Genomic DNA, 23132 nt, shown 5'->3' on the forward strand with positions numbered 1-23132 from the left:
TCAGGAACCCAAATAACCCATCAGGAACCCAAAAAACCCAGTTGGGAACCCCAGAAACCCCAAATACCCCATCAGGAACCCCAGAAAGCCCAGCAGAAACCCCAAAAACCCAATGAGGAATCCCAAATAACCCAGAGAAAACCCCCAAATAACAAACACAGCCTGGTCCTGGGGACACGAGATCACCAGGACATGGGGCTGGGGAACCCCAAAACACAGTGAGAAACCCCAAATACCCATCAGGAACCCCAAATAACCCATCAGGAACCCCAAATAACTCATGAGGAACTCAAATACCCCATCAGGAACCCCGAAAACCCAGTCAGAAACCCCAAATAACCCATGAGGAACCCCAAATAACCCACACGGCCCAGTCCTGGGGACACGAGATCACCAGGACATGGGGATGGGGAACCCCAAAACACAGTGAGAAACGGGGGCCTCGGGCTCGGGGGTGCTTTCGGGGGGCTGCCAGGGGCTCCGCAGGAACGGGGCCAGCTCCAGGCGCTGCCGCAGGACCCCCGAGAGCAGCAGCTCGGCCGAGAGCAGCGGGAGCCGCGCGGCCACGGCCGGGGGCCAGAGCCAGCGGTCCTGGGGACACGAGATCACCAGGACACGGGGCTGGGGAACCCCGAAACACAGTCAGGAACCCTGAACACCCCATCAGGAACCCAAAAACCCCATCAGGAACCCATATACCCCATCAGGAACCCAAATAACCCATCAGGAACCCAAAAAACCCAGTCAGAAACCCCAAATAACCCACACGGCCCAGTCCTGGGGACACGAGATCACCAGGACACGGGGCTGGGGAACCCCGAAACACAGTCAGGAACCCCAAATAACCATCAGGAACCCAAATAACCCATCAGGAACCCAAATACCCCATCAGGAAACCAAATACCCATAAGGAACCCCAAAAACCCCATCAGGAACCCCAAAAAACACATCAGAAACCCCAAAAACCCAGTGAGAAACCCCAAATAACCCATCAGGAACCCCAAATAACTCATGAGGAACTCAAATACCCCATCAGGAACCCCGAAAACCCAGTCAGAAACCCCAAATAACCCATGAGGAACCCCAAATAACCCACACGGCCCAGTCCTGGGGACACGAGATCACCAGGACATGGGGATGGGGAACCCCAAAACACAGTGAGAAACCCCAAATACCCCATGAGGAACCCCAAATAACCCATCAAGAACCAAAAAAATCCAGTCAGACACCCCAAAAACCCAGTCAGGAACCCCAAATAACCCAGAAAAAAACCCCAAATAACAAACACAGCCCAGTCCTGGGGACACGAGATCACCAGCACAAGGGGTTGGGGAACCCCAAAAACCCAATGAGGAACCTCAGAAAGCCAGAGAGGAACCCCAAAAACCCAATGAGGAACCTCAGAAAGCCAGAGAGGAACCTCAAAAACCCAATGAGGAACCCCAAAACCCCAAGAGAAACCCCAAAAACACAGAGAGGGACCCCAAACCCCAAGGGGATCAGAAAGGTCCTGGGGATTTGAGATGACCAGGACACAGGCTAGGGGGAAACGGGTCAGGACCCCAAAAACCCCATGAGGAACCCCAAGAACCCCATGAGGAACCCCAAAAACCCAGTGAGAAACCCCAAAAACCCAGTGAGAAATCCCAAAAACCCCATGAGGAACCCCAAAAACCCCATGAGGAACCCCAAAATACCCCATGAGGAACCCCAAAAACCCAGCCCCATGAGGAACCCCAAAAAACACCATGAGGAGCCCCAAAACCCCAAGAGAAACCCCAAAAACACAGAGAGGGACCCCAAACCCCAATGGGATCAGAAAGGTCCTGGGGATTTGAGATCACCAGAACACAAGGCTAGGGGGAAACAGGTCAGGACCCCAAAAACCCAGTGAGAAACCCCATGAGGAACCCCCAAAATGCCTCATGAGGAGCCCCAAAAACCCAGAGAGGGACCCCAAACCCCAAGGGATCCCAATGGTCCTGGGGACAGTAAAGGACCAGCACCCGGGGCTGGAGGGAAACGGGTCAGGACCCCAAAAGCCCCATCAGAAACCCCAAAGACCCCAAAAGAACCCCGAATAGCCCCGAGAGGGACCCCAAAACCCCCATGAGAAGTCCCAAAACTTCGAACAGCCTGGCCCTGGGGACCTGGACATGGGGGCTGGGGGAAATGGGGTCAGGAGCCCAAATCCCCCCCAAAAACCCAATGAGAAACCCCAAAACCACCAAACACCCCAAAAATATCCTCTAAAAAACCCCAAAACCCAGTGAGAAATCCCCAAAAACCCTCCATCAGGAACCCCAAAAACCCCATCAGGAACCCAAAAAACCCAGTCGGGAACCCCAAATAACCCATCAGGAACCCCAAATACTCCATCAGGAACCCCAAAAACCCCATCAGGAACCCAAAAAACCCAGTTGGGAACCCCAGAAACCCCAAATACCCCATCAGGAACCCCAGAAAGCCCAGCAGAAACCCCAAAAACCCAATGAGGAATCCCAAATAACCCAGAGAAAACCCCCAAATAACAAACACAGCCTGGTCCTGGGGACACGAGATCACCAGGACATGGGGCTGGGGAACCCCAAAACACAGTGAGAAACCCCAAATACCCATCAGGAACCCCAAATAACCCATCAGGAACCCAAATAACCCACCAGAAACCCCACAAATCCAGTCAAAAACCCCAAAAATCCAGTCAGGAACCCCAAAAACCCCATGAGGAAGACCAAATAACCCATCAGGAACCCAAAAAATCCAGTCAGAAACCCCAAATAACCCACATGGCCCAGTCCTGGGGACAAACCCAGCCAGAAACCCCAAATAACAAACACAGCCTGGTCCTGGGGACACGAGATCACCAGGACACGGGGCTGGGGAACCCCAAAACACAGTGAGAAACCCCAAATACCCATCAGGAACCCAAATACCCCATCAGGAACCCCAAAAACCCAATCAGGAACCCAAAAACCCAGTCGGAAACCCCAAATAACCCATCAGGAACCCCAAAAACCCAGTCAGAAACCCCAAAAACCCAGTCAGACACCCCAAATACCCCATCAGGAACCCAAAAAAACATATCAGAAACCCCAAAAAGCCAGTCAGAAACCCCAAATAACCCATGAGGAACCCCAAATAACCCATCAGGAACCCCAAAAAACACATCAGAAACCCCAAAAAACCCATGAGGAACCCCAAATAACCCAGAAAAAAACCCCAAATAACAAACACAGCCCATTCCCCCAATGTCCCCAGTATCCCTCAGTGTCCCCAGTGTTCCCAATGTCCCCAACCTCCCCAACGTCCCCCAAGTTCCCCGATGTCCCCACTGTCCCCTCACCGCGTGCTCCCGGGGCAGCTGTGGCAGGAAGGTGCCACCACAGCAGGTGACAATGTCCCGCATGTCCTCGGGGCACGGCTGGACACTGGGGGTGACGTGCACCTGGTAGCCCTGGGGACAGAGAGGACATCAGGGGACAGCGGGGACAGAGAGGACATCAGGGGACGGTGGGGACAGTGAGGACATCAGGGGACGGTGGGGACAGAGGACATCAGGGGACAGAGAGGACATCAGGGGGACAGTGGGGACAGTGAGGACATCAGGGGACAGTGGGGACATCAGGGGACAGCGGGGAGATTCAGGGGGTTGGGGACAGTGGGGACAGTTTGAGATTGGGGACATTTCAGCATTGGGAACATTGGGGACATTGGGGGTTGGGGATATTGAGGATATTGGGGATATTTCGGGGTTGGGGGACATTGAGGGGATCGGGACTTTGGGGTGGTGGGGACATTGGGAGGGTTGGGACATTGGGGACATTGGGACATTGGGGACATGGGGGATGACTGGAGGGACATTGAGGACATTGGGCATGTTGGGGACATTGGGGACATTGGGGTATTAGGGACATTGGAGAGGTTGGGGACATTTGGGGACATTCGTGTCACCATCACCTGCAGGAGGGGGTGCCACCATGCCCAGGGCTGGCTCAGGGATGGGTTTAGGTGACATTTGGGGACATTTGGGGACAGTATCACCTGCAGCAGGGGCCATTCCTGGGCCCAGGGACATTGGGGACATTGGGGACACTGCTGTCACTGTCACCTGCAGCAGGAGCCATTCCTGGGCCCAGGGACATTGGGGACATTGGGGACACTGCTGTCACTGTCCTGCGGCAGGGCCTGTGCCCTGGCTCAGGGATGGGTTTAGGTGACACATGGGGACATTGGGGACATGTGGGGACAGTGTCACCTGCAGCAGGGGCTGCTCTCAGACCCAGGGACATTTGGGGACACTGCTGTCACTGTCACCTGCAGCAGGGACCATTGCTGTACCTGGGGCTGGCTCAGGGGTGGGTTTAGGTGACACATGGGGACATTGGGGACATGTGGGGACAGTGTCACCTGCAGCAGGGGCTGCTCTCAGACCCAGGGACATTTGGGGACACTGCTGTCACTGTCACCTGCAGCAGGGACCATTGCTGTACCTGGGGCTGGCTCAGGGGTGGGTTTAGGTGACACATGGGGACATTGGGGACATGTGGGGACAGTGTCACCTGCAGCAGGGGCTGCTCTCAGACCCAGGGACATTTGGGGACACTGCTGTCACTGTCACCTGCAGCAGGGACCATTGCTGTACCTGGGGCTGGCTCAGGGGTGGGTTTAGGTGACACATGGGGACATTGGGGACATGTGGGGACAGTGTCACCTGCAGCAGGGGCTGCTCTCAGACCCAGGGACATTTGGGGACACTGCTGTCACTGTCACCTGCAGCAGGGACCATTGCTGTACCTGGGGCTGGCTCAGGGGTGGGTTTAGGTGACACATGGGGACATTGGGGACATGTGGGGACAGTGTCACCTGCAGCAGGGGCTGCTCTCAGACCCAGGGAACATCAGGGGACAGCGGGGACAGAGAGGACATCAGGGGACGGTGGGGACATCAGGGGACAGTGGGGAGATTCAGGGGGGTGGGGACATTGGGGACAGCTTGAGATTGGGGACATTTCAGCATTGGGGACATTTGGCAGTTGGGGACATTGAGGATATTGGGGACATTGGGGACATTTGGGGGTTGGGGGACATTGAGGGGATCGGGACTTTGGGGTGGTGGGGACATTGGGAGGGTTGGGACATTGGGGACATTGGGACATTGGGGACATGGGGGATGACTGGAGGGACATTGAGGACAATGGGCATGTTGGGGACATTGGGGACATTGGGGTATTAGGGACATTGGAGAGGTTGGGGACATTTGGGGACATTCGTGTCACCATCACCTGCAGGAGGGGGTGCCACCATGCCCAGGGCTGGCTCAGGGATGGGTTTAGGTGACATTTGGGGACATTTGGGGACAGTATCACCTGCAGCAGGGGCCATTCCTGGGCCCAGGGACATTGGGGACATTGGGGACACTGCTGTCACTGTCACCTGCAGCAGGGGCCATTCCTGGGCCCAGGGACACTGGGGACACTGGGGACACTGCTGTCACTGTCACCTGCAGCAGGGGCCATTGCTGTACCCGGGGCTGGCTCAGGGATAGGTTTAGGTGACATTTGGGGACATTGGGGACACTGCTGTCACTGTCACCTGCAGCAGGAGCCATTGCTGTACCCGGGGCTGGCTCAGGGATGGGTTTAGGTGACATTTGGGGACATTTGGGGACAGTATCACCTGCAGCAGGGGCCATTCCTGGGCCCAGGGACATTGGGGACATTGGGGACACTGCTGTCACTGTCACCTGCAGCAGGAGCCATTCCTGGGCCCAGGGACATTGGGGACATTGGGGACACTGCTGTCACTGTCCTGCGGCAGGGCCTGTGCCCTGGCTCAGGGATGGGTTTAGGTGACACATGGGGACATTGGGGACATGTGGGGACAGTGTCACCTGCAGCAGGGGCCGCTCCCGGGCCCGGGCCAGCGCCGGGCGCAGGCGGAAGCCGAAGCGCCGCTCGCAGGGGAGGTCCCGGGGCAGGAAGGGACCTGGGGACAGCGGGCGGCCACTGTGGGAACTCTGGGGACAGCGGGGACACGGGGGTCACACACGGCCACCCCGGTGTCCCCAAGGACACCCCCTCGTCCCCAGAGTCCCTTTGGTTGTCCCCAAGTCGTTTCCCTTGACCCCAAGGTCACCCTCTCTTGTCACCCAAAGCCACACGTGGTCCCCGAAGTTCCAAAGTCCCCAAGGCCACCCCTACTGTCCCCAAGGCCCCTCCCCTTGTCCCCAAATCCCCTCCCATTGTCCCTGAGCTGATGTTTCTGATGTCCCCAATCCCGCCAATGTCCCCAATCCCCCCAATGTCCCCAATCCCCCAGTGTCCCTGTCCCCAAGGCCACTCCAGCTGTCCCCAATATTCCCAAGATCCCCATTGTCCCCAAGGCCACCCAATGTCCCCAGATGCCCCCCAAAGTCTCCAGTGCCACCCCCTGTCCCCAAATCCTTCTCCTTGTCCCCAAACTCCCCCCGATTGTCCCCAACCCCGCTCTGTTCCTGATGTCACCTGCAGCAGCCGTTGGGGGGTGACAATGGGGACACCCCTGGCGATGGCACAGAGGGACTTCGGTGTCCCTGATGTCCCCAATGTCCCCAACTCCCTGATTGTCCCCAATGTCCCCACAATGTCCCCAATCCCCCAACCCCCCCGACTGTCCCCGATGTCACCTCCAGCAGCCACTGGGGGGTGACAATGGGGACGCCCCTGCCCAGGGCGCACAGGAACTTCAGCGTCCGGCGGATGCCATCGGTCACCAGGTGGCTGCAGTCGTGCACGGAGGTGGCCTCGGTGCCACCCAGCGTCCCCAGGGCCACCTGCAGCGCCGGGGAGGCCACCAGGCCCGTGAACAGCACCTGGGGACATCAGTGGGGACATCCCTGAGTGCCACCAGGCCTGGGGACAGCACCTGGGGACAGTGGGGACAGGTTGGGGACAGCCCTGGGGGGTTGGGGACATCTAGGGGACACTGGGACAGGTTGGAGACACATTCAGGACACTCTGGGGACATCCCTGAGTGCCACCAGGCCTGGGGACAGCACCTGGGGACAGTGGGGACAGGTTGGGGGCACATTCAGGACACGCTGGGGACATCCCTGAGGAGTTGGGGACAGCTGGGCAACACTGGGACAGGCTTGGGACAGTTTGGGGACATCCCTGGGGGACTTGGGGACACTGTGGGGACATCCCCAGGTGCCACCAGCCCCAGGACCAGCAGCGGGGGACACAGCGGGGGGATGGGGGCACTGGGGGGGGTTCCTGATCTGTACTGGTCCATACTGGCCCATACTGGTCCCTACTGGCCCATACTGGTCCCTACTGGTCCATACTGGTCCCTACTGGTCGGTACTGGTCGGTACTGGTCCGTACTGGTCTGTACTGGTTCTTACTGGTCTGTACTGGTCCGTACTGGTCTGTACTGGTCCATACTGGTCTGTACTGGTCCATACTGGCCTCTACTGGTCCATACTGGTCCATACTGGTCCTTACCCGGATCTGGGCGGAGCCCGGCGCTGCCCGGGGGCGGAGCCTGCGCTTGGCGCCCTCTGCTGGCTCCTCCTCCTCTGGGGGCGGAGCTGCATTTGAGCCACGCCCATTTCCTTTTATGGACACAGAGGGTGTGGCCTCTTCAAGCACTGCCACTGATTGGCCCTGCCCCCTCTGGGGGCGTGGCTTGGCAGAGGGGCGTGGCTTGGAGGCTTCATCATGTCCATTCTGAGCGGGGGTGGGGTCACAAGAGGCTCCGCCCCCTCCACTCTCAGCCAATCGCCGACTGCGCCGCACCTGGGGGGGAGGGGCTGCGATGGAGATCCCAAAATCCAACGGGAACCCCCAAAAATGCAACGGGAACCCCCAAAATCCCCCAAATTCACCCCAAATTCTACCGGGAACCCCCAAAATCCTCCCAGGAACCCCCAAAATCCCCCAAATTCACCCCAAATTCCACCTGGGACCCCCCCAAAATCACCCGGGATCCCCCAAACTTCACCTGTGGGATGGGTGGAGCTTCTGCTTCCTCCTGGGCAGGGCTTGGGGGACCCTCAACATCTGGATCTGGGGCCACCTCCTCCACATCTGGAACCTGGGGCTCGTCCGGGGCCCTTTCGGGGCTTTCCGGGCGTTCCACATCTGGGGCGGGGGGCAGGAACAGCTGGGTGGCCACATCTGGATCCCGGCCGGGGCTCCCAGGCCCCTCCACATCTGGATTTGGGGTGTCCACCTCCGCATCTGGAATTTCGGGGACTTTCGGGGCCGTTTGGGGTCTTGTTGTGGCTGCCACATCTGGATTTGGGCCCGCCTCCTCCACATCTGGATCAGCGCCCCCCAGCAACGTCCTGTGGCCCCTTGGTGGCCCCTCCACATCTGGACTTGGGCTCTCCATGTCCACATCATTCCACCTGGGAACCCCCAAAATCCTCCCAGGAACCCCCAAAATCCCCCAAATTCACCCCAAATTCCACCTGGGACCCCCCCAAAATCACCCGGGATCCCCCAAACTTCACCTGTGGGATGGGTGGAGCTTCTGCTTCCTCCTGGGCAGGGCTTGGGGGACCCTCAACATCTGGATCTGGGGCCACCTCCTCCACATCTGGAACCTGGGGCTCGTCCGGGGCCCTTTCGGGGCTTTCCGGGCGTTCCACATCTGGGGCGGGGGGCAGGAACAGCTGGGTGGCCACATCTGGATCCCGGCCGGGGCTCCCAGGCCCCTCCACATCTGGATTTGGGGTGTCCACCTCCGCATCTGGAATTTCGGGGACTTTCGGGGCCGTTTGGGGTCTTGTTGTGGCTGCCACATCTGGATTTGGGCCCGCCTCCTCCACATCTGGATCAGCGCCCCCCAGCAACGTCCTGTGGCCCCTTGGTGGCCCCTCCACATCTGGACTTGGGCTCTCCATGTCCACATCTGGAATTTCGGGCGGGTTTAGGGGACTTTTGGGTGCTTTTGGGGACCCAACACCTGGATCTGAGGGTCCTTCCCCCTCCACATCTGGATCAGGGGGCAGGAACAGCTGGGTGGCCACATCCAAGTCCTCCTCCCCCTCCACATCTGGATCTGGGGTCTCCGCCCTCACAACGGGAATTTTGGGGTCATTTGAAGCCATTTCGGTTTGTTTTGGACCCAGAACATCTGGATTTGGGCCCTCCACATCTGGGTGTGGTGGCAGGAACAGCTGTGTGGCCACATCTGGATCCAGGGAGGGCAGCCCCTCCACATCTGGAATTTTGGGGCCCTTTGGGGTAGTTTTGGGGCCTTCTGGGCTCCCAACATCTGGGGAAGGCAGGAACAGCTGGGTGGCCACATCTGCATTTGACTCCTGTTCTTCCTCCTCATCTGGATTTGGGGTTTCCTCTTCCACATCTGGGATTTTGGGAATTTTCTGGGTCATGTTGAGTAGTTTTGGGCTCTCCACATCTGGAGAGGGCAGGAACAGCTGGGTGGCCACATCTGGATCTGACTCCTCTTTCTCCTCCACATCTGGAATTCTGGGGTGCTTCAGGGCTGCCTTGGAGCTTTCTGGGCTCCCAACATCTGGAGAGGGCAGGAACAGCTGGGTGGGCAGGTTTGGATCTGACTCCTCGTCCTCCTCCACATCTGGAATTTCTGGTGGTTTCTGGCTCATTTTGAGTCGTTCTGGGCTCCCAACATCTGGATCTGTCTCGTCCTCCCTCACATCTGGATTTGGGGGCAGGAACAGCTGGGTGGCCACATCTGGATCCCACCCTTCCTCCTCTCCCTCCACATCTGGCGTTTCGGCCACATTTGGGGTCCTTTGGAGCCTCCCAACATCTGGAGTTTTGGGCACATTTTGGGTCGTTTTCTGTCTTTTTGAGGGCCGAACATCTGGATCAGCCTCATCCTCCTCCACATCCGGGTCGCTCTCCACCACCAAGGCTCCACATCTGGATTCAGAGCCTCCAACAGCTGGATTTGGGGTCAGTGTGGACACATGTGGAGTTTTGGTCACATTTTGGGTCATTTTCTGTCTTTTTAAGGGCCGAACATCTGGATCAGCCTCATCCTCCTCCACATCTGTCTCACTGTCCACCAGCAGCATTCCACACCCCATTTTTGTGCCTGAAACATCTGGATTTGGTGTTTTCAGCCTCACATCTGGAGTTTCAGGCACGTTTGGGTTTGGTTTAGGTCTTTTTAGGGCTCCAACATCTGGATTTTCCTCCTCCTCCACATCTGTGTCACTGTCGTCCAGCAGCGCCCCGTGACCCCTCTGTGACCCCTTCACACCTGGATTTGGGGGCTGCGTGGGCACATCTGGAGTTTGGGGCACATTTTGAGGAATTTCCCATCTTTTTGCAGGAGAAACATCTGGATCACTGTCCGCCAGCAGTGCCTGACACCCACTTCTGGCCATCCCAACATCTGCATCTGGGGTCTGCGCCACCACATCTGGACTCTCAGGCACATTCGGGGTCATTGCAAGCTTTTTTAGGGTCTCAACATCTGGATTCACCTCCCCCTCCTCCACATCTGTGTCACTGTCCACCAGGAACGCCGGGCACCTGATTTCAGGCCCTGCAACATCTGGATTCGGGGGCTTTGCAGCCACATCTGGAGTTTCAGGGACGTTTTGGGTCGCTCTGAGACGTTTCAGGGGCTGCACATCTGGATCCTCCTCCACATCTGTGTCGCTGTCGACCAACAGCATCTGACACCTGACTGCGGGGCCGGAAACATCTGGATTTCTTGTCCCCCGTCGCACATCTGGAGCTTTGGGCACATTTTGGGCCCTTCTGAGCCTTTTTGGGGGCTGCACATCTGGATCCTCCTCCACATCTGTGTCACTGTCCTCCACCAGCGTCTGATGCCCCATTTTGGGCCTTTCCACAGCTGGATTTGGGGTCGCCACCTCCACATCCGGAATTCTGGGCACGTTTTGGGTCAATTTGAGCCTTTTTGGGGGCTGCACATCTGGACTCACGTCGTCTTCCACATCTGTATCGCTGTCCACCAGCAGCATCCAGGAATGGAGTTTGGTGCGTGAAACATCTGGATTTGGGGCCGTTGCTGCCACATCTGGAATATCGGGCACATTTTGGGTCATCCTGAGTTGCTTCGGGGGTTGCACATCTGGATTCTCCTCCTCCCCCTCCACATCTGTGTCGCTGTCCATCAGCATTGTCCAGTGTCCAGTTTTGGGCGCGCCCACAGCTGGACTTGGGGTTTCCACCTCCACATCTGGAATTCCAGGCATGTTTTCGACCACTTTGAGCCTTTTCGGGGGCTGCACATCCGGATCCTCTTCCGCATCCGTGTCACTGTCCACCACCTGCACTCCACAACAGATGTTCGGGCCTGAAACATCTGGATTTGGGGTCTTTCCTGCAACATCTGGAGTTTCGGGCACATTTGGGGTAATTTTCAGTCGTTTTGGGGGCTCCACTTCTGGGTCAGGCTCCTCCTCCACATCTGTGTCGCTCTCCAGCTGCAGAGTGCCGTGCCCATTTTTAAGCCATAGAACATCTGGATTTGGGGTTTTCAGCCCCACATCTGGGGTTTCGGGCACGTTTTGGGTCATTTTAAGCTGTTTCTGGGGCTCAGCATCTGGATTTGGCCCCTCCTCCTCCTCCACATCTGTGTCGCTGTCCACCTGCAGTGTCCGGTGCCCGTTTTTGGCCCACAGCACATCTGGATTTGTGGTTTCTGCTGCCATACCTGGAGCCTCTGAGGTGTTTTGGGCCACTTTGGGCGTTTTCAGGTCCCCAGCATTTGGATCTGGCCCCTCCCCAATCACATTTGGGGCATTTTGGGGGCAGGTAAGGCGTTTTTGGGAGCCCTCAACATCTGGGGACACAGCTGGATCCTCCTGGGCACTGCAAAGGGGAGTTGGGGGGGCTCAGGATCTCCCAAGGATCCCAAAAAAACCCCGGAGAGCCCCAAAACCCCTTTGGGAACTCCACAAACTGCCCCCAAACCCTCTGAATTGCACCAAGGACCCCCAAACCTCCCCGGGAACCCCAAACTGTTCCAGGGACCCCCCAGAACTCCCATTCCGCCCAAAAATCCCCCCAAACCACCCCAGGACCATCCCAAACATCCCCAAATTCTCCAAGGAACGCCCCAAAATCACCCAGAGACCCCCAAGCTGCCTCCAAAAGATCCAAACCACCCCAGAGGTCTCAAATCTGCTGCCTGGGACCTCCCAAACCGCCCCAAAAAGACTCAAAGCAAACCCAGGGACCCCCAAAATGTCCCAGGGACCCCCCAAAACTGCCCAAGCTGCACCCAAATGACTCAATATCCCGCAAGGATCCCCTAAAACTGCACCCAAAAGACCTGGAATTCCCCCAGGAATCTCCAAGCCTTCCTCAGGAAGCCCAAATTCCCTCACAGAACCCCCAGTATCCCTCAGGGAGCCCAAATTCCCTCATCGAATGCCCAGCTCCCCTCATGGAACACCCAACACCCCTCAGGAACCCCAAATTCTCTCACAGAACCACCAACCCCTGTCACAGACCCCAGAATTTCCTCAGGAAACCCGAACATCCCTCAGGAACCCCAAATTCCCTCACAGAAACCACAATCCCCATCGGGGCGCCCCAAGCTCCCCTCAGGAGCCTTCAACACCCTCAGAGAGTCCAAACTTCCATCACGGAAGCCCCAGTTCCCCTCATGGACCCCAAACCTCCCTCAGACACACCCAACCTCCCTCACGGACCCCCAAATTCCCTCATCAAGTCCCAGCTCCCCTCAGGAACACCAAAATTTCTCTGCGGAACGCCAAATAGCAAAACCAAGCCCCCAGACTTCCCTCAGAGACCCCAAACTTTCCTCAGGAATCTGCAACGCCCGTCAGAGACACCCCTAATCTCCCTCAGGGAGTCCCCAAAACTGCCCCCGAGGCCCCCAGTCCTCACCAAGCACCGCTCCAACCCCCGCTGTCACCTCCAAATCCCTCCAGGAGATTCCAGAACCCCCTCGGACACCAACTCCCCCAAATGTCTCCCCTAATTCCCTCAGGGACCCCAAAAGCGGCCCCGGCTTCCCCCCCGCTCACCCCTCCCGCGCCATCACCGCCGGGCCCTGCCCCTCGCGCTCCCATTGGCCGCTCTCTCCGCGCGCCGACGCCCATCTGCACTTCCCATTGGCTGTGGTGCCTGTCGATCATCGCCAGACCACCGAGACGGGGCGGGATGGTCCTCCGAGAGCACCGGAGCGCCGGTGGGAGGGGCTAAAGAGCGGGTGAAACCAATTGAAGAGCAGGAAGTTGGATTGACAACACAATTAACCAATAGAAGGACGGAAAGCGGGCGGTGCCGACCAATGGGAGCCCCGGCTTTGTCCTATATGAGCGCGCGCGGGGCCGCGGCTGCCGCCATTTTCACCGCTGTCGCGCTCGAGCCTGCTCTCCGCTCTTAAAGGGGCCGCGTCGCCTCTTTAGGGTTTTTTATTCAGTTTTCCGAGCGCCTCCGCGCCGTCCGGGTGGGTCCGAGCCCCCCCGCCACACTCCGCCGCCGCCATGAGGGAGATCGTCCACATCCAGGCGGGCCAATGCGGCAACCAGATCGGCGCCAAGGTGAGCGCAGTGGGCCCCGCCTCCATCCCCCGCCGGGGCGGCGTTGCCTCTTTAAGAGCTCCCCCCATCCCCCGCGCGCCAAGACAAAGAGTGACCCAAACCAGGGCGATTTTACCCCAAAATCGGAGTTTTCCCCCCACAAAAGCGTCTGAGAGGGAAGGGGGCGGTGCTGAATGGGGCGGGTTTGGGGTGAAAATGGGGAGATTCTGTCGCTGAATGAGGATTTTTGGTGTCCGAACGCCCCCCCCCCCCCCCCCCCACGCGGCCGCAAAATGGCGGCTGAGGGCGGCGGCCCCGAACCGCGGCAACTTCGCCTCCAAAATCGCCTTTTTTTCTGGTGTTTAAAGAAAAATTTACTATTTCATCTTAATTTAAATGACTATTTCGAAGATTTGGCCGCGAATGGTGCTTTTTGCCCGTAATCGAAGGGGTCTGGCTGAGGATGGGCGGGGAAGGCGCCAAAATGGCGGCGAGGAGCCCCGAAATTAAAGGATTTAACCCCAGAATTAAGCTTTTCGCAACACTATACTCATAATTAAATTTAAAACCTGATTTGCTTCGTTTTTAAAACACCATATTTTAAATGCTGCTTTTTCAGATTAAAATCGGTTGTTTTCACCCCATAATTTGGTATTTTCCCCCCTAAAATCTGCTATTTTCACGGCAAAACCGTCCAATTTTACCTCAAAAGTGTGGATTTTGTGCACCAAAATAGAGATTTTTGACCCCCAAACGGGGCGTGACGCTCGGAAGGGTCAGACCCGAAAATGAGAGGATTTAACCCATTAAAAAAACGGCTCAAAATCCACAATAAAGATTTTTATTCTCTAAGAGGTGTGTTCCCATTTTTTGTTCCAAATTCTGGGGTTTTTTTATTCCGTAAAATTAAGATTTTTAAGCTTCTTTTAAACTGCAGGATTTTATGACCAAAATTGCTTTTTATTCCTTAAAATGGATTTGGGGTATTTAAATTGCAATATTCATTTCAAAAATTGCTGGTTTTCTTACTTTGAATCAGCTTTTTTCTCTGAAATGGCCGTTTTATGCGTAAAAATGGATTATTTTATTTTCAAAAAAAACCGGTTTAGTTCACAAAGTGTCAATATTTTGGATTTAAGTGGGTTTTTTCATTTTTGAAAGGTTTTTTGGTACTAAAATGGAGCTTTTTGGCCCGAAAACCATTTTTTTTTCCAGCCCCAAAATGGAGCTTCAGAGCTCCAGCTCAGCGTATTTGTTTTGTAAAACAACATTTTGGTACAAAATCAAGATTTCTATCCCCAAAACGTGGAGTTTTGGGGAGAAAAAGGGCTGGATTTATTTTCCAGGAGTAGAATTTGAGGTTAAAATGGGGATTTTCTGCAGCTCGTAGGGAGCTCCCAGCCCCAAAATGGAGGTTTCCAGCCCCAAAATGGAGGGTCGGGGGAAGAATCGCAGCTTTGTGCTCACAAATCCGCTTTTTTCTTGCCACAAAACCACCACTTTTTCTCTAAAATTAACGTTTTATATGTATAAATACTTTTTAATACAAACTGGCAATTTTTGCCCAAAAAAGCGTTGTTTTAGGCCTCGGAATTTGCATTTCTTCATACCAGAATGCCAAATTGTTTTGCTGCTTTAAAAATCCCTTTTTTTCCCCTGAATATTCACTTCACCCACCAAACGGTCTCCTTTAACCTCCTTTTTTTTTCTTTTTTGAATGTAAATTTTTGTCGAAAAACAGCTCATTTCAGCCCCAGCCCCCTCTCTTTGTGTCTCCAGACTGCATTTCCTGCCCCCCGAAGTGAACATTTCCATTTCCTGCCCCACATCGAAATCTTTGTTCTCCAAAATGCCTCAAGTTGGAGTTTTTAATCCTAAAAAGCAATTTCTATTTCTTTTTTAAGTTTTGGAAAGGAGGTTTTGAACCGAAATTGTGATTTTGAGGCCCAAAAAAGAATCTTTATTGTACAGAAAATACTGGTATTTTTAACAAGTCAAATATATTCTCAAAAATGGTGGTTTAGCCCCAGATGCACATTTTTTTTAGCTCAAAATTCGTAAATTTTACCCTTAAATATTCTTTTCCCCTTATAATCTATATTTCTGTCACTAAAGTCTCAGTTTCTGCACCAAACTCAAATTTTTTCATCAAAAATTGTTAATTTTAAGCCTGTATTTTCCAAGGCTTCAGAATGCAGATTTTTTGTTTTGCCCAAAAACGCTGATTATTCAAGTTTGATCTTTATAAACTCTTTTTTTTTTTATTTGCCCAAAATCTTTATCTCAAATTAATTTCTTTTGGAGCCATTTCTTTCATACATTTCCTGAAACTGCCCTTTTTTAACCCATTTGTCCCATCAGCCCAAAAATCCCTATTTTTTAACCCATTTTTGCCCACAATGCCCTAAAATGCCGGATTTTAACCTCAGCACCAAAATCAATATTTTAAGTTCATTTTCCCACTATATTTTTACCTCACATTGCTGGTTTTTAAACCTGTTTTCCTCTTCATGTCCAAAATTGACATTTTTAACCTTTTTTTTTCTTAGACCAGGAATTGTGGTTTTTTATATAGATTTTTTCCCCCATAATCACCAAACCACCATTTTTATTTCAAGTTACCCTTTTTTTTTTACTTTACAATCTCAAAATTAATGTTTTTTTTATACCAAATTAATATTTTAATTGCATTTTTCTTTCCACAGTCCCCAAATCCCCATTTTTTTGTACATTTTTTCATTTTTAACCCCAAAATTGCCTTTTTTCACCTCATTTTCCCCCTCACGCTGCGTCGCCCCCCCAGCCCCTCGGCCCATTTTAACCCAAACCCCCCACATTTGTGGAATCTCAACTTCAAATACAAAATGTGGAGCCCCCCGAGCTGAATTTGAGTATAAAATTCCTGATTTGGGGCCATTAAAAGGCCGTTTTGGGGTGCAAAAAGCCGATTTTGGAGCGGTCGGTTTGAATTTTAACGAGTTGCCGCCATTTTCCCGCGTTCCCGCCCTTTTTGGGGAGCGGGACCGCGCCGCCCTGGCCACGCCCCTCCCTCACAAAGCTCCGCCCACTTCCCTTCCCCACGCCTCCAAACCCCAAAAAAATCCTAAAAATCGCCTTTTTTACCCCATAAAGGGTCATGCAGTGGCTGTGCGTTGCGGCCACACTGTTTTAGAACCTTATAACACCCTAAATTTTCTTCTAATATTGTCAAAATGCCCATTTCTCAACCCAAAACAGGTCCTCTCTGTGAGGGAGGTTTTGTGGACCCCGCCTGTCACCTGCCCATGCCCCCGAATTTCTTAAATCCTTAAATTCTTCTGTTTTTCCCCAAAAATGCTGCCTAGGGAAGGTGGGTGGGGTTGGATTTACATCTCAATATTCCTATAAGGTACCAGAAGCCCCCATTTTTCCCCCAAAATAAATATCAGGTGTCACAAAGTGGGGGTGGCCTGCCTCCACAATTCCTCCACAGTGCCTCCAGTTTTCTTTTAAATCCCAAATAGTTTTCTTTTTAAATCTAGAATTTTTTTTGTGACTTCTTAAGCGCCGCATCCTGCCTTAAAATCCCAGTTTCTTACGCTAAAATACATGGACTTTTTTAGCCCCAGATATTCATTCTTTGCCTCAAAATGGGGTCCCAGGTGTATTGAAATGGGTGTGGCCCAGCTGCCCCCACCTGTCCTTTGGCTCCACTTCCTTTAACCCCAGTCACAGCCCCAATCTCTATTCACTACCCAAAAATCCCAGGTTTTAACCCCCAAACCCCCTTTTTTTTCCCCAAAATTAAGTCTGCTTTGGTCTTGGCCCAGCTGACCCCACCCCTTTTAACCCCACACCTCCAAACTGCCATTTCTTACCCAGATATCTCCATTTCTCCCCCTAAAATCCCAATTTTTTCCCCAAATCCTCATTTTTCCCCCAACTCAGGTCTCAGTTGTCACAAAGTGGGCGTGGCCAAGCTGATCCCACTCCTCCCCAAGCCCCGCCCCTTTTCACCCCGATCACACCCCCAACCCCCCCTTTTTCCCCCCTAAAATCCCCATTTTTCTTCCCAAAACCTTTGGGGTTTTTCCCCCAAATCCTCAGTTTTTGTCCCAAACCCACTCGTGGGCTGTCCCTGAGCTGTCCCCTTGTCCCCGCAGTTCTGGGAGGTGATCAGTGACGAGCACGGCATCGACCCCACGGGCACCTACCATGGGGACAGCGACCTGCAGCTGGACCGCATCAGCGTCTACTACAACGAGGCCACAGGTGGGGACAGCTGGTGGCACCTGGGGACAGCTGCCACACTGCCCTTCCCCTTCTCATTGTGTCACTTAGTGCTGGGTGGTGCTTGGTGGCATTTGTCATCTTCCCAGTGTCACTTGTCCCACTGTCACCTTTCTTTGTCACTTTCCTTTGCTGTCACTTTGTTGCTTCCAGTGTCACCTCCTCACCCCCACATTGTCACTATTTTGTCACCTTCCTATGTCACCTCATCCTCCCCATTGTCACCCTGTCCCCCTTGTCAACCCCCAATGTCACTTTCCTGTATGTTATCACTTTGTCATCTCTATGTCACAGTGTCCCCATGGTTCCCCCTCAGTGTCACCTTTGTGCTGCTGTCACCTCCCAGTGTCACTTTGTCCTTGTCCACGCTCTGTGCCACCTCATCTTCTGGGTCCCTGAGTGCCACTCCTTTGTTTGTCACATCAGTGGGGTCACATTGTTCTGTCACCTCCAGTCTGGTCACCCATCAGTGTCACTTTTCTATTGTCACCTCGCAGTGTTACCTTGTCCCCTGTCACCTTCCATCCTGCGGATCCCCTGGTGTCCATTGCCACCTCCTGCGTCACCTTGTGACCCCCCTGGTGTCACCTTGCAGTGGCACTCCCCTGGTGTCGCTGCATCCTGACCCTTCCCAGTGTCACCCTGTTCTCTGTCACCCACCCAGTGTCACCCTGTTCTGTGTCACCCACCCAGTGTCACCCTGTTCTCTGTGACCAACATTTTGTCCCCAGTGTACCTCCAGTGTCACCTGTCCATTGTCACCTTGTCCCTGATGTCCCCCCAGTGCTGACTGCTCTTTGTCACCCCTCTGTGTCACCCTGTCCCCTGTGTTCCCTCCACAGTGTTTCCTGTCCGTTGTCACTTGTCTCCTCCTTGTCCCCGTGTCCCATTCTCGGTTGCTCTGGGGGAGTTTTTAGGGTGGATTTAGAGAATTTGGGGTGAATTTGAGACTTCAGGGTTATTTTGGGGTTGCTTTGGGATGATTTTGGGGATTCATTTGGGAGGTTTTAGGGTGATTTGGGATGGTTTAGGTTATTGGGGTGAGTTTGGGGGTTTGGAAGTGCTTTAGGGTTGAGTTTTGGGGAGGTCTGGATTGGATTTAGGTCATTTTGGGGTGTTCTGGGCAATTTTGGGTGCTTCAGAAGTGGGATTGAGATGATTTTAGATGGTTTGGGAATTTTAAACATTTTTGAGTAAATTGGGAGGTGTTACAATTTGTTTTGGGTGGATTTGGAACTGTTTTTGGGGTGATTTTTCCTGGGTTTGGGGTGAATTTAGGTGATTTGGGTTAATTTTGGGATGATTTGGGGGGGGATTGTGGATGTTTTGGGGGTGAATTCAGGTGGATTTGGGGTGGTTTTGAGGTGATTCCAGATATTTATGTGGTAATTCTGGGTGGTTTGGGGTGATTTTGGCTCCTTTTGGGGTCAATTTTGGGTGTTATTCCAGATGTTTTGGGACATTTCTTGTGTTATTGGGGTGATTTTGGGTGTTTGGGTGTCAGGGTGGTTTGGGATATTTTGGGAGCAATTTTTGGTATTTCTGGGTTAACTGAGCATTTTGGGGGTGATTAGGGCTGGTTTTGGGGTAATTCCGGGTGGGTTTGAGGTGATTTTGATGGTTTTGAGATAAATCTGGGTATTTTGGGGTAATTCTGGGTTGCTTTTGGGATGTTTCCTGGTGGTTTTGGGGTAATTTTGGGAGGTTTTGGGGTGCTTTTTAAATAGTATTGGATTGTTTTGGGCTATTTCCAGGTGTTTTCTTGTAATTCCAGGCATTTATTGGGTGGTTTGGGTGTATTTAGGGTGATTCTGGGTGGTTTGGGGTTGAATTCTCTGGGTTTTGATGACATTTTTGTTGTCCCCAGGGGGCAAATACGTGCCCAGGGCCATCCTGGTGGATCTGGAGCCTGGCACGATGGACTCGGTGCGCTCCGGCCCCTTCGGGCAGATCTTCAGGCCTGACAACTTCGTGTTTGGTGAGTGACACACCTGGGATGTGCCTGGGGACATCTGGGGGCACATCTGGGACACCTTGGGGACGTTTTGGGGTAATTCCAGGTGGGTTTGAGGTGATTGTGATGGTTTTGGGGTAATTATGGGTTGCTTTTGGGATATTTCCTGGTGGTTTTGGGGTAGTTTTGGAAGGTTTTGGGGTGCTTTTTAAATAGTACTGGATTGTTTTGGGTTATTTTCAGGTGTTTTCTTGTAATTCCAGGTGTTTATTAGATGGTTTGGGTGTGTTTAGGGTGATTCTGGGTGGTTTGGGGTTAATTCCGGTTGGTTTTGGGTTGAATTCTCTGGGTTTTGGTGACATTTTTGTTGTCCCCAGGGGGCAAATACGTGCCCAGGGCCATCCTGGTGGATCTGGAGCCTGGCACGATGGACTCGGTGCGCTCCGGCCCCTTCGGGCAGATCTTCAGGCCTGACAACTTCGTGTTTGGTGAGTGACACACCTGGGATGTGCCTGGGGACATCTGGGGGCACATCTGGGACACCTTGGGGACATTTGGGATCTCCTGGGGACATTGGGACATCGTTGGGGGTGCCTTGGACACCTGGGGACAGCTTGGGGACATCTGGAATGCCTGGAGCACCATCTGGGGACATAACTGAGACACCCCAATGGCACACTTGGGGACACCTGGGACAGCTGTGGGCACACTTGGGGACATCTTGGGCATGTTTGGTGACATCTGGGACACACCTGGGGACATTGGAACACACATGGGACACATCTGGGAGCTTCTGAGGAACACCTGGGGACGCTCAAGATATCTGGGGACTCTTGGCACATGGCAAGGACAGCTGGGACACACCTGGGACACACTTGGGGACATTTTGGGTCATTCCTGGGGACATCTGAGGACATCCTTCAGAGGTGGTGTAAAAGTTCTGAAAAGTGGTTTGAAGGTTTCCAAAGGTGGTTTGAGGTTCTTGAAGTCCCTAAAGATGGTTTATGGGTCTCCAGAGTTGGTGCAAAGGTTCTCAGAGGTGGTTTGAAGGTTCCCAAAAGTGGCTTGAGGTTTTTGAAGTCCTAAAGATGGTTTACAGGTCTCCAAAGGTGGTGTAAAGGTTCCCAAAGGTGGTTTGAAGGTTCCCAAAAGTGGCTTGAGGTTTTTGAAGTCCCTAAAGATGGTTTAAAGGTTTCCAAAGGTGTTGTAAAGGTTCTCAGAAGTGGTTTGAAGGTTTCCAATGGTGTTTTGAGGTTCTTGAAGTCCCTAAAGATGGTTTAAAGGTCTCCAAAGAAGGTGTAGATGTTCTCAAAAGTGGTTTGAAGGTTTCCAAAGGTGGTTTAGGGTTCTTGAAGTCCCTAAAGATGGTTTAAAGGTCTCCAAAGAAGGTGTAGATGTTCTCAAAAGTGGTTTGAAGGTTTCCAAAGGTGGTTTAGGGTTCTTGAAGTCCCTAAAGACTGTTTACGGGTCTCCAGAGTTGGTGCAAAGGTTCCCAAAGGTGGTTTGAAGGTTCCCAAAAGTGGTTTGGAGAACCCAACCCAACCTTTCCACCCCTTTTCCAGGCCAAAGCGGTGCCGGCAACAACTGGGCCAAGGGTCACTACACAGAGGGCGCCGAGCTGGTGGACTCGGTGCTGGACGTGGTGCGCAAGGAGGCCGAGAGCTGCGACTGCCTGCAGGGCTTCCAGCTGACCCACTCCCTGGGCGGCGGCACCGGCTCGGGCATGGGCACGCTGCTCATCTCCAAGATCCGCGAGGAGTACCCCGACCGCATCATGAACACCTTCAGCGTGGTGCCGTCGCCCAAGGTGTCGGACACGGTGGTGGAGCCCTACAACGCCACGCTGTCCGTGCACCAGCTGGTGGAGAACACGGACGAGACCTACTGCATCGACAACGAGGCGCTCTACGACATCTGCTTCCGCACCCTCAAGCTGACCACGCCCACCTACGGCGACCTCAACCACCTGGTGTCGGCCACCATGAGCGGCGTCACCACCTGCCTGCGCTTCCCCGGGCAGCTCAACGCCGACCTGCGCAAGCTGGCCGTCAACATGGTGCCCTTCCCGCGGCTGCACTTCTTCATGCCCGGCTTCGCGCCGCTGACCTCGCGGGGCAGCCAGCAGTACCGCGCCCTCACCGTGCCCGAGCTCACCCAGCAGGTCTTCGACGCCAAGAACATGATGGCCGCCTGCGACCCGCGGCACGGCCGCTACCTGACGGTGGCCGCCGTCTTCCGTGGCCGCATGTCCATGAAGGAGGTGGACGAGCAGATGCTCAACGTGCAGAACAAGAACAGCTCCTACTTCGTGGAGTGGATCCCCAACAACGTGAAGACGGCCGTGTGCGACATCCCGCCGCGCGGCCTCAAGATGGCCGTCACCTTCATCGGCAACAGCACGGCCATCCAGGAGCTCTTCAAGCGCATCTCGGAGCAGTTCACGGCCATGTTCCGGCGCAAGGCCTTCCTGCACTGGTACACGGGCGAGGGCATGGACGAGATGGAGTTCACCGAGGCCGAGAGCAACATGAACGACCTGGTGTCCGAGTACCAGCAGTACCAGGACGCCACGGCCGAGGAGGAGGAGGATTTCGGCGAGGAGGCCGAAGAGGAGGCCTGAGGGGTTTCTCCAGAGGTCCTGATCCTCGGCAGTGTTGCTCCTCCCCTTCCCGGTGTGTTGTCCAAGTGAGGCGTCAACCGGTGGGCGGCGCCTTCGGTGTCATCATCATTGTCCTTCATCATCGTCAGTGTTGGCCTTGGTCATCGGCGGCGGCAGCGGAGTCCCCACCCGACCTTCAGCGTTGCCCTCACGGTCTTCAACCTTCATCATCGTCGTCCTGGAAGAGTCCCCAGCCTTCAGCATTGTCCTCATGGTCCCCAGGCTTCACCGTCACTGCAGAGTCCCCAATCTTCATCATCGTCATCCTTGAAAGGTCTCCAGTCTTGATCATGGTCAGAGCTCCCCACTTCTGTCGTCTTCATCTTTAAAGAGTTCCCAATTTTCAGCAGCACTGAAGAGTTCCCAACCTTCATCATCATCTTCGAAGAGTCCCCAGCCTTCAGCATTGTCCTCACAGTCCCCAGCCTTCATCATGGTCATTCTTGAAGAGTCTCCAGTCTTCATCACCACTGAAGAGTTTCCAATCCTGATCATGGTCAGAACTTGCAGTTTCCATCATCACTGAAGGGTCCTCAAGGTTCATCATAGTCAAGGAGTCTCCAGCCTTCATCATCCTTGAAGAGTCCTGAGGGTTCATCATCCTCCTCCTCACAGAGCCTGCAGGAGCTCCTGGCCTTCATCGTGGTCCTTGTCAAGGAGTCTCCAGCCTTCATCATCCTGGGAGTCCCGAGAGTTCATCATCATCCTCCTCACAGAGCCTGCAGGAGCTCCTGGCCTTCATCG

The 23132-nt window shown here is 54.1% G+C and overlaps 2 protein-coding genes across 2 annotated transcripts; one reads left to right on the forward strand and one right to left on the reverse strand.

Moving 5' to 3' along the window:
• Positions 1 to 390: 390 nt before the first annotated feature.
• Positions 391 to 13031, reverse strand: MDC1 (mediator of DNA damage checkpoint 1). Its single transcript, XM_039716550.1, has 8 exons — positions 13009 to 13031; positions 8890 to 11824; positions 7983 to 8375; positions 7484 to 7777; positions 6664 to 6849; positions 5890 to 6015; positions 3344 to 3454; positions 391 to 621 (listed from the first exon to the last, which is right to left on the reverse strand). Exons 1-8 carry the CDS (start codon positions 13020 to 13022, stop codon positions 391 to 393), a joined length of 4290 nt encoding a protein of 1429 aa, XP_039572484.1. The 5' UTR covers positions 13023 to 13031.
• A 289-nt stretch (positions 13032 to 13320) lies between these two features.
• TUBB (tubulin beta class I) lies at positions 13321 to 22751 on the forward strand. The gene is made up of 4 exons (XM_039716551.1): positions 13321 to 13527; positions 17649 to 17757; positions 19643 to 19753; positions 21292 to 22751. The coding sequence occupies exons 1-4, from the start codon at positions 13471 to 13473 to the stop codon at positions 22347 to 22349; spliced, it is 1335 nt and encodes a 444-aa protein (XP_039572485.1). The 5' UTR covers positions 13321 to 13470; the 3' UTR covers positions 22350 to 22751.
• The last annotated feature ends 381 nt before the right edge of the window (positions 22752 to 23132 follow it).

This window comes from Passer montanus, unplaced genomic scaffold, assembly GCF_014805655.1.
Source record: "Passer montanus isolate IOZ18808 unplaced genomic scaffold, ASM1480565v1 scaffold356, whole genome shotgun sequence".
Taxonomy (NCBI): Eukaryota; Metazoa; Chordata; class Aves; order Passeriformes; family Passeridae; genus Passer; species Passer montanus.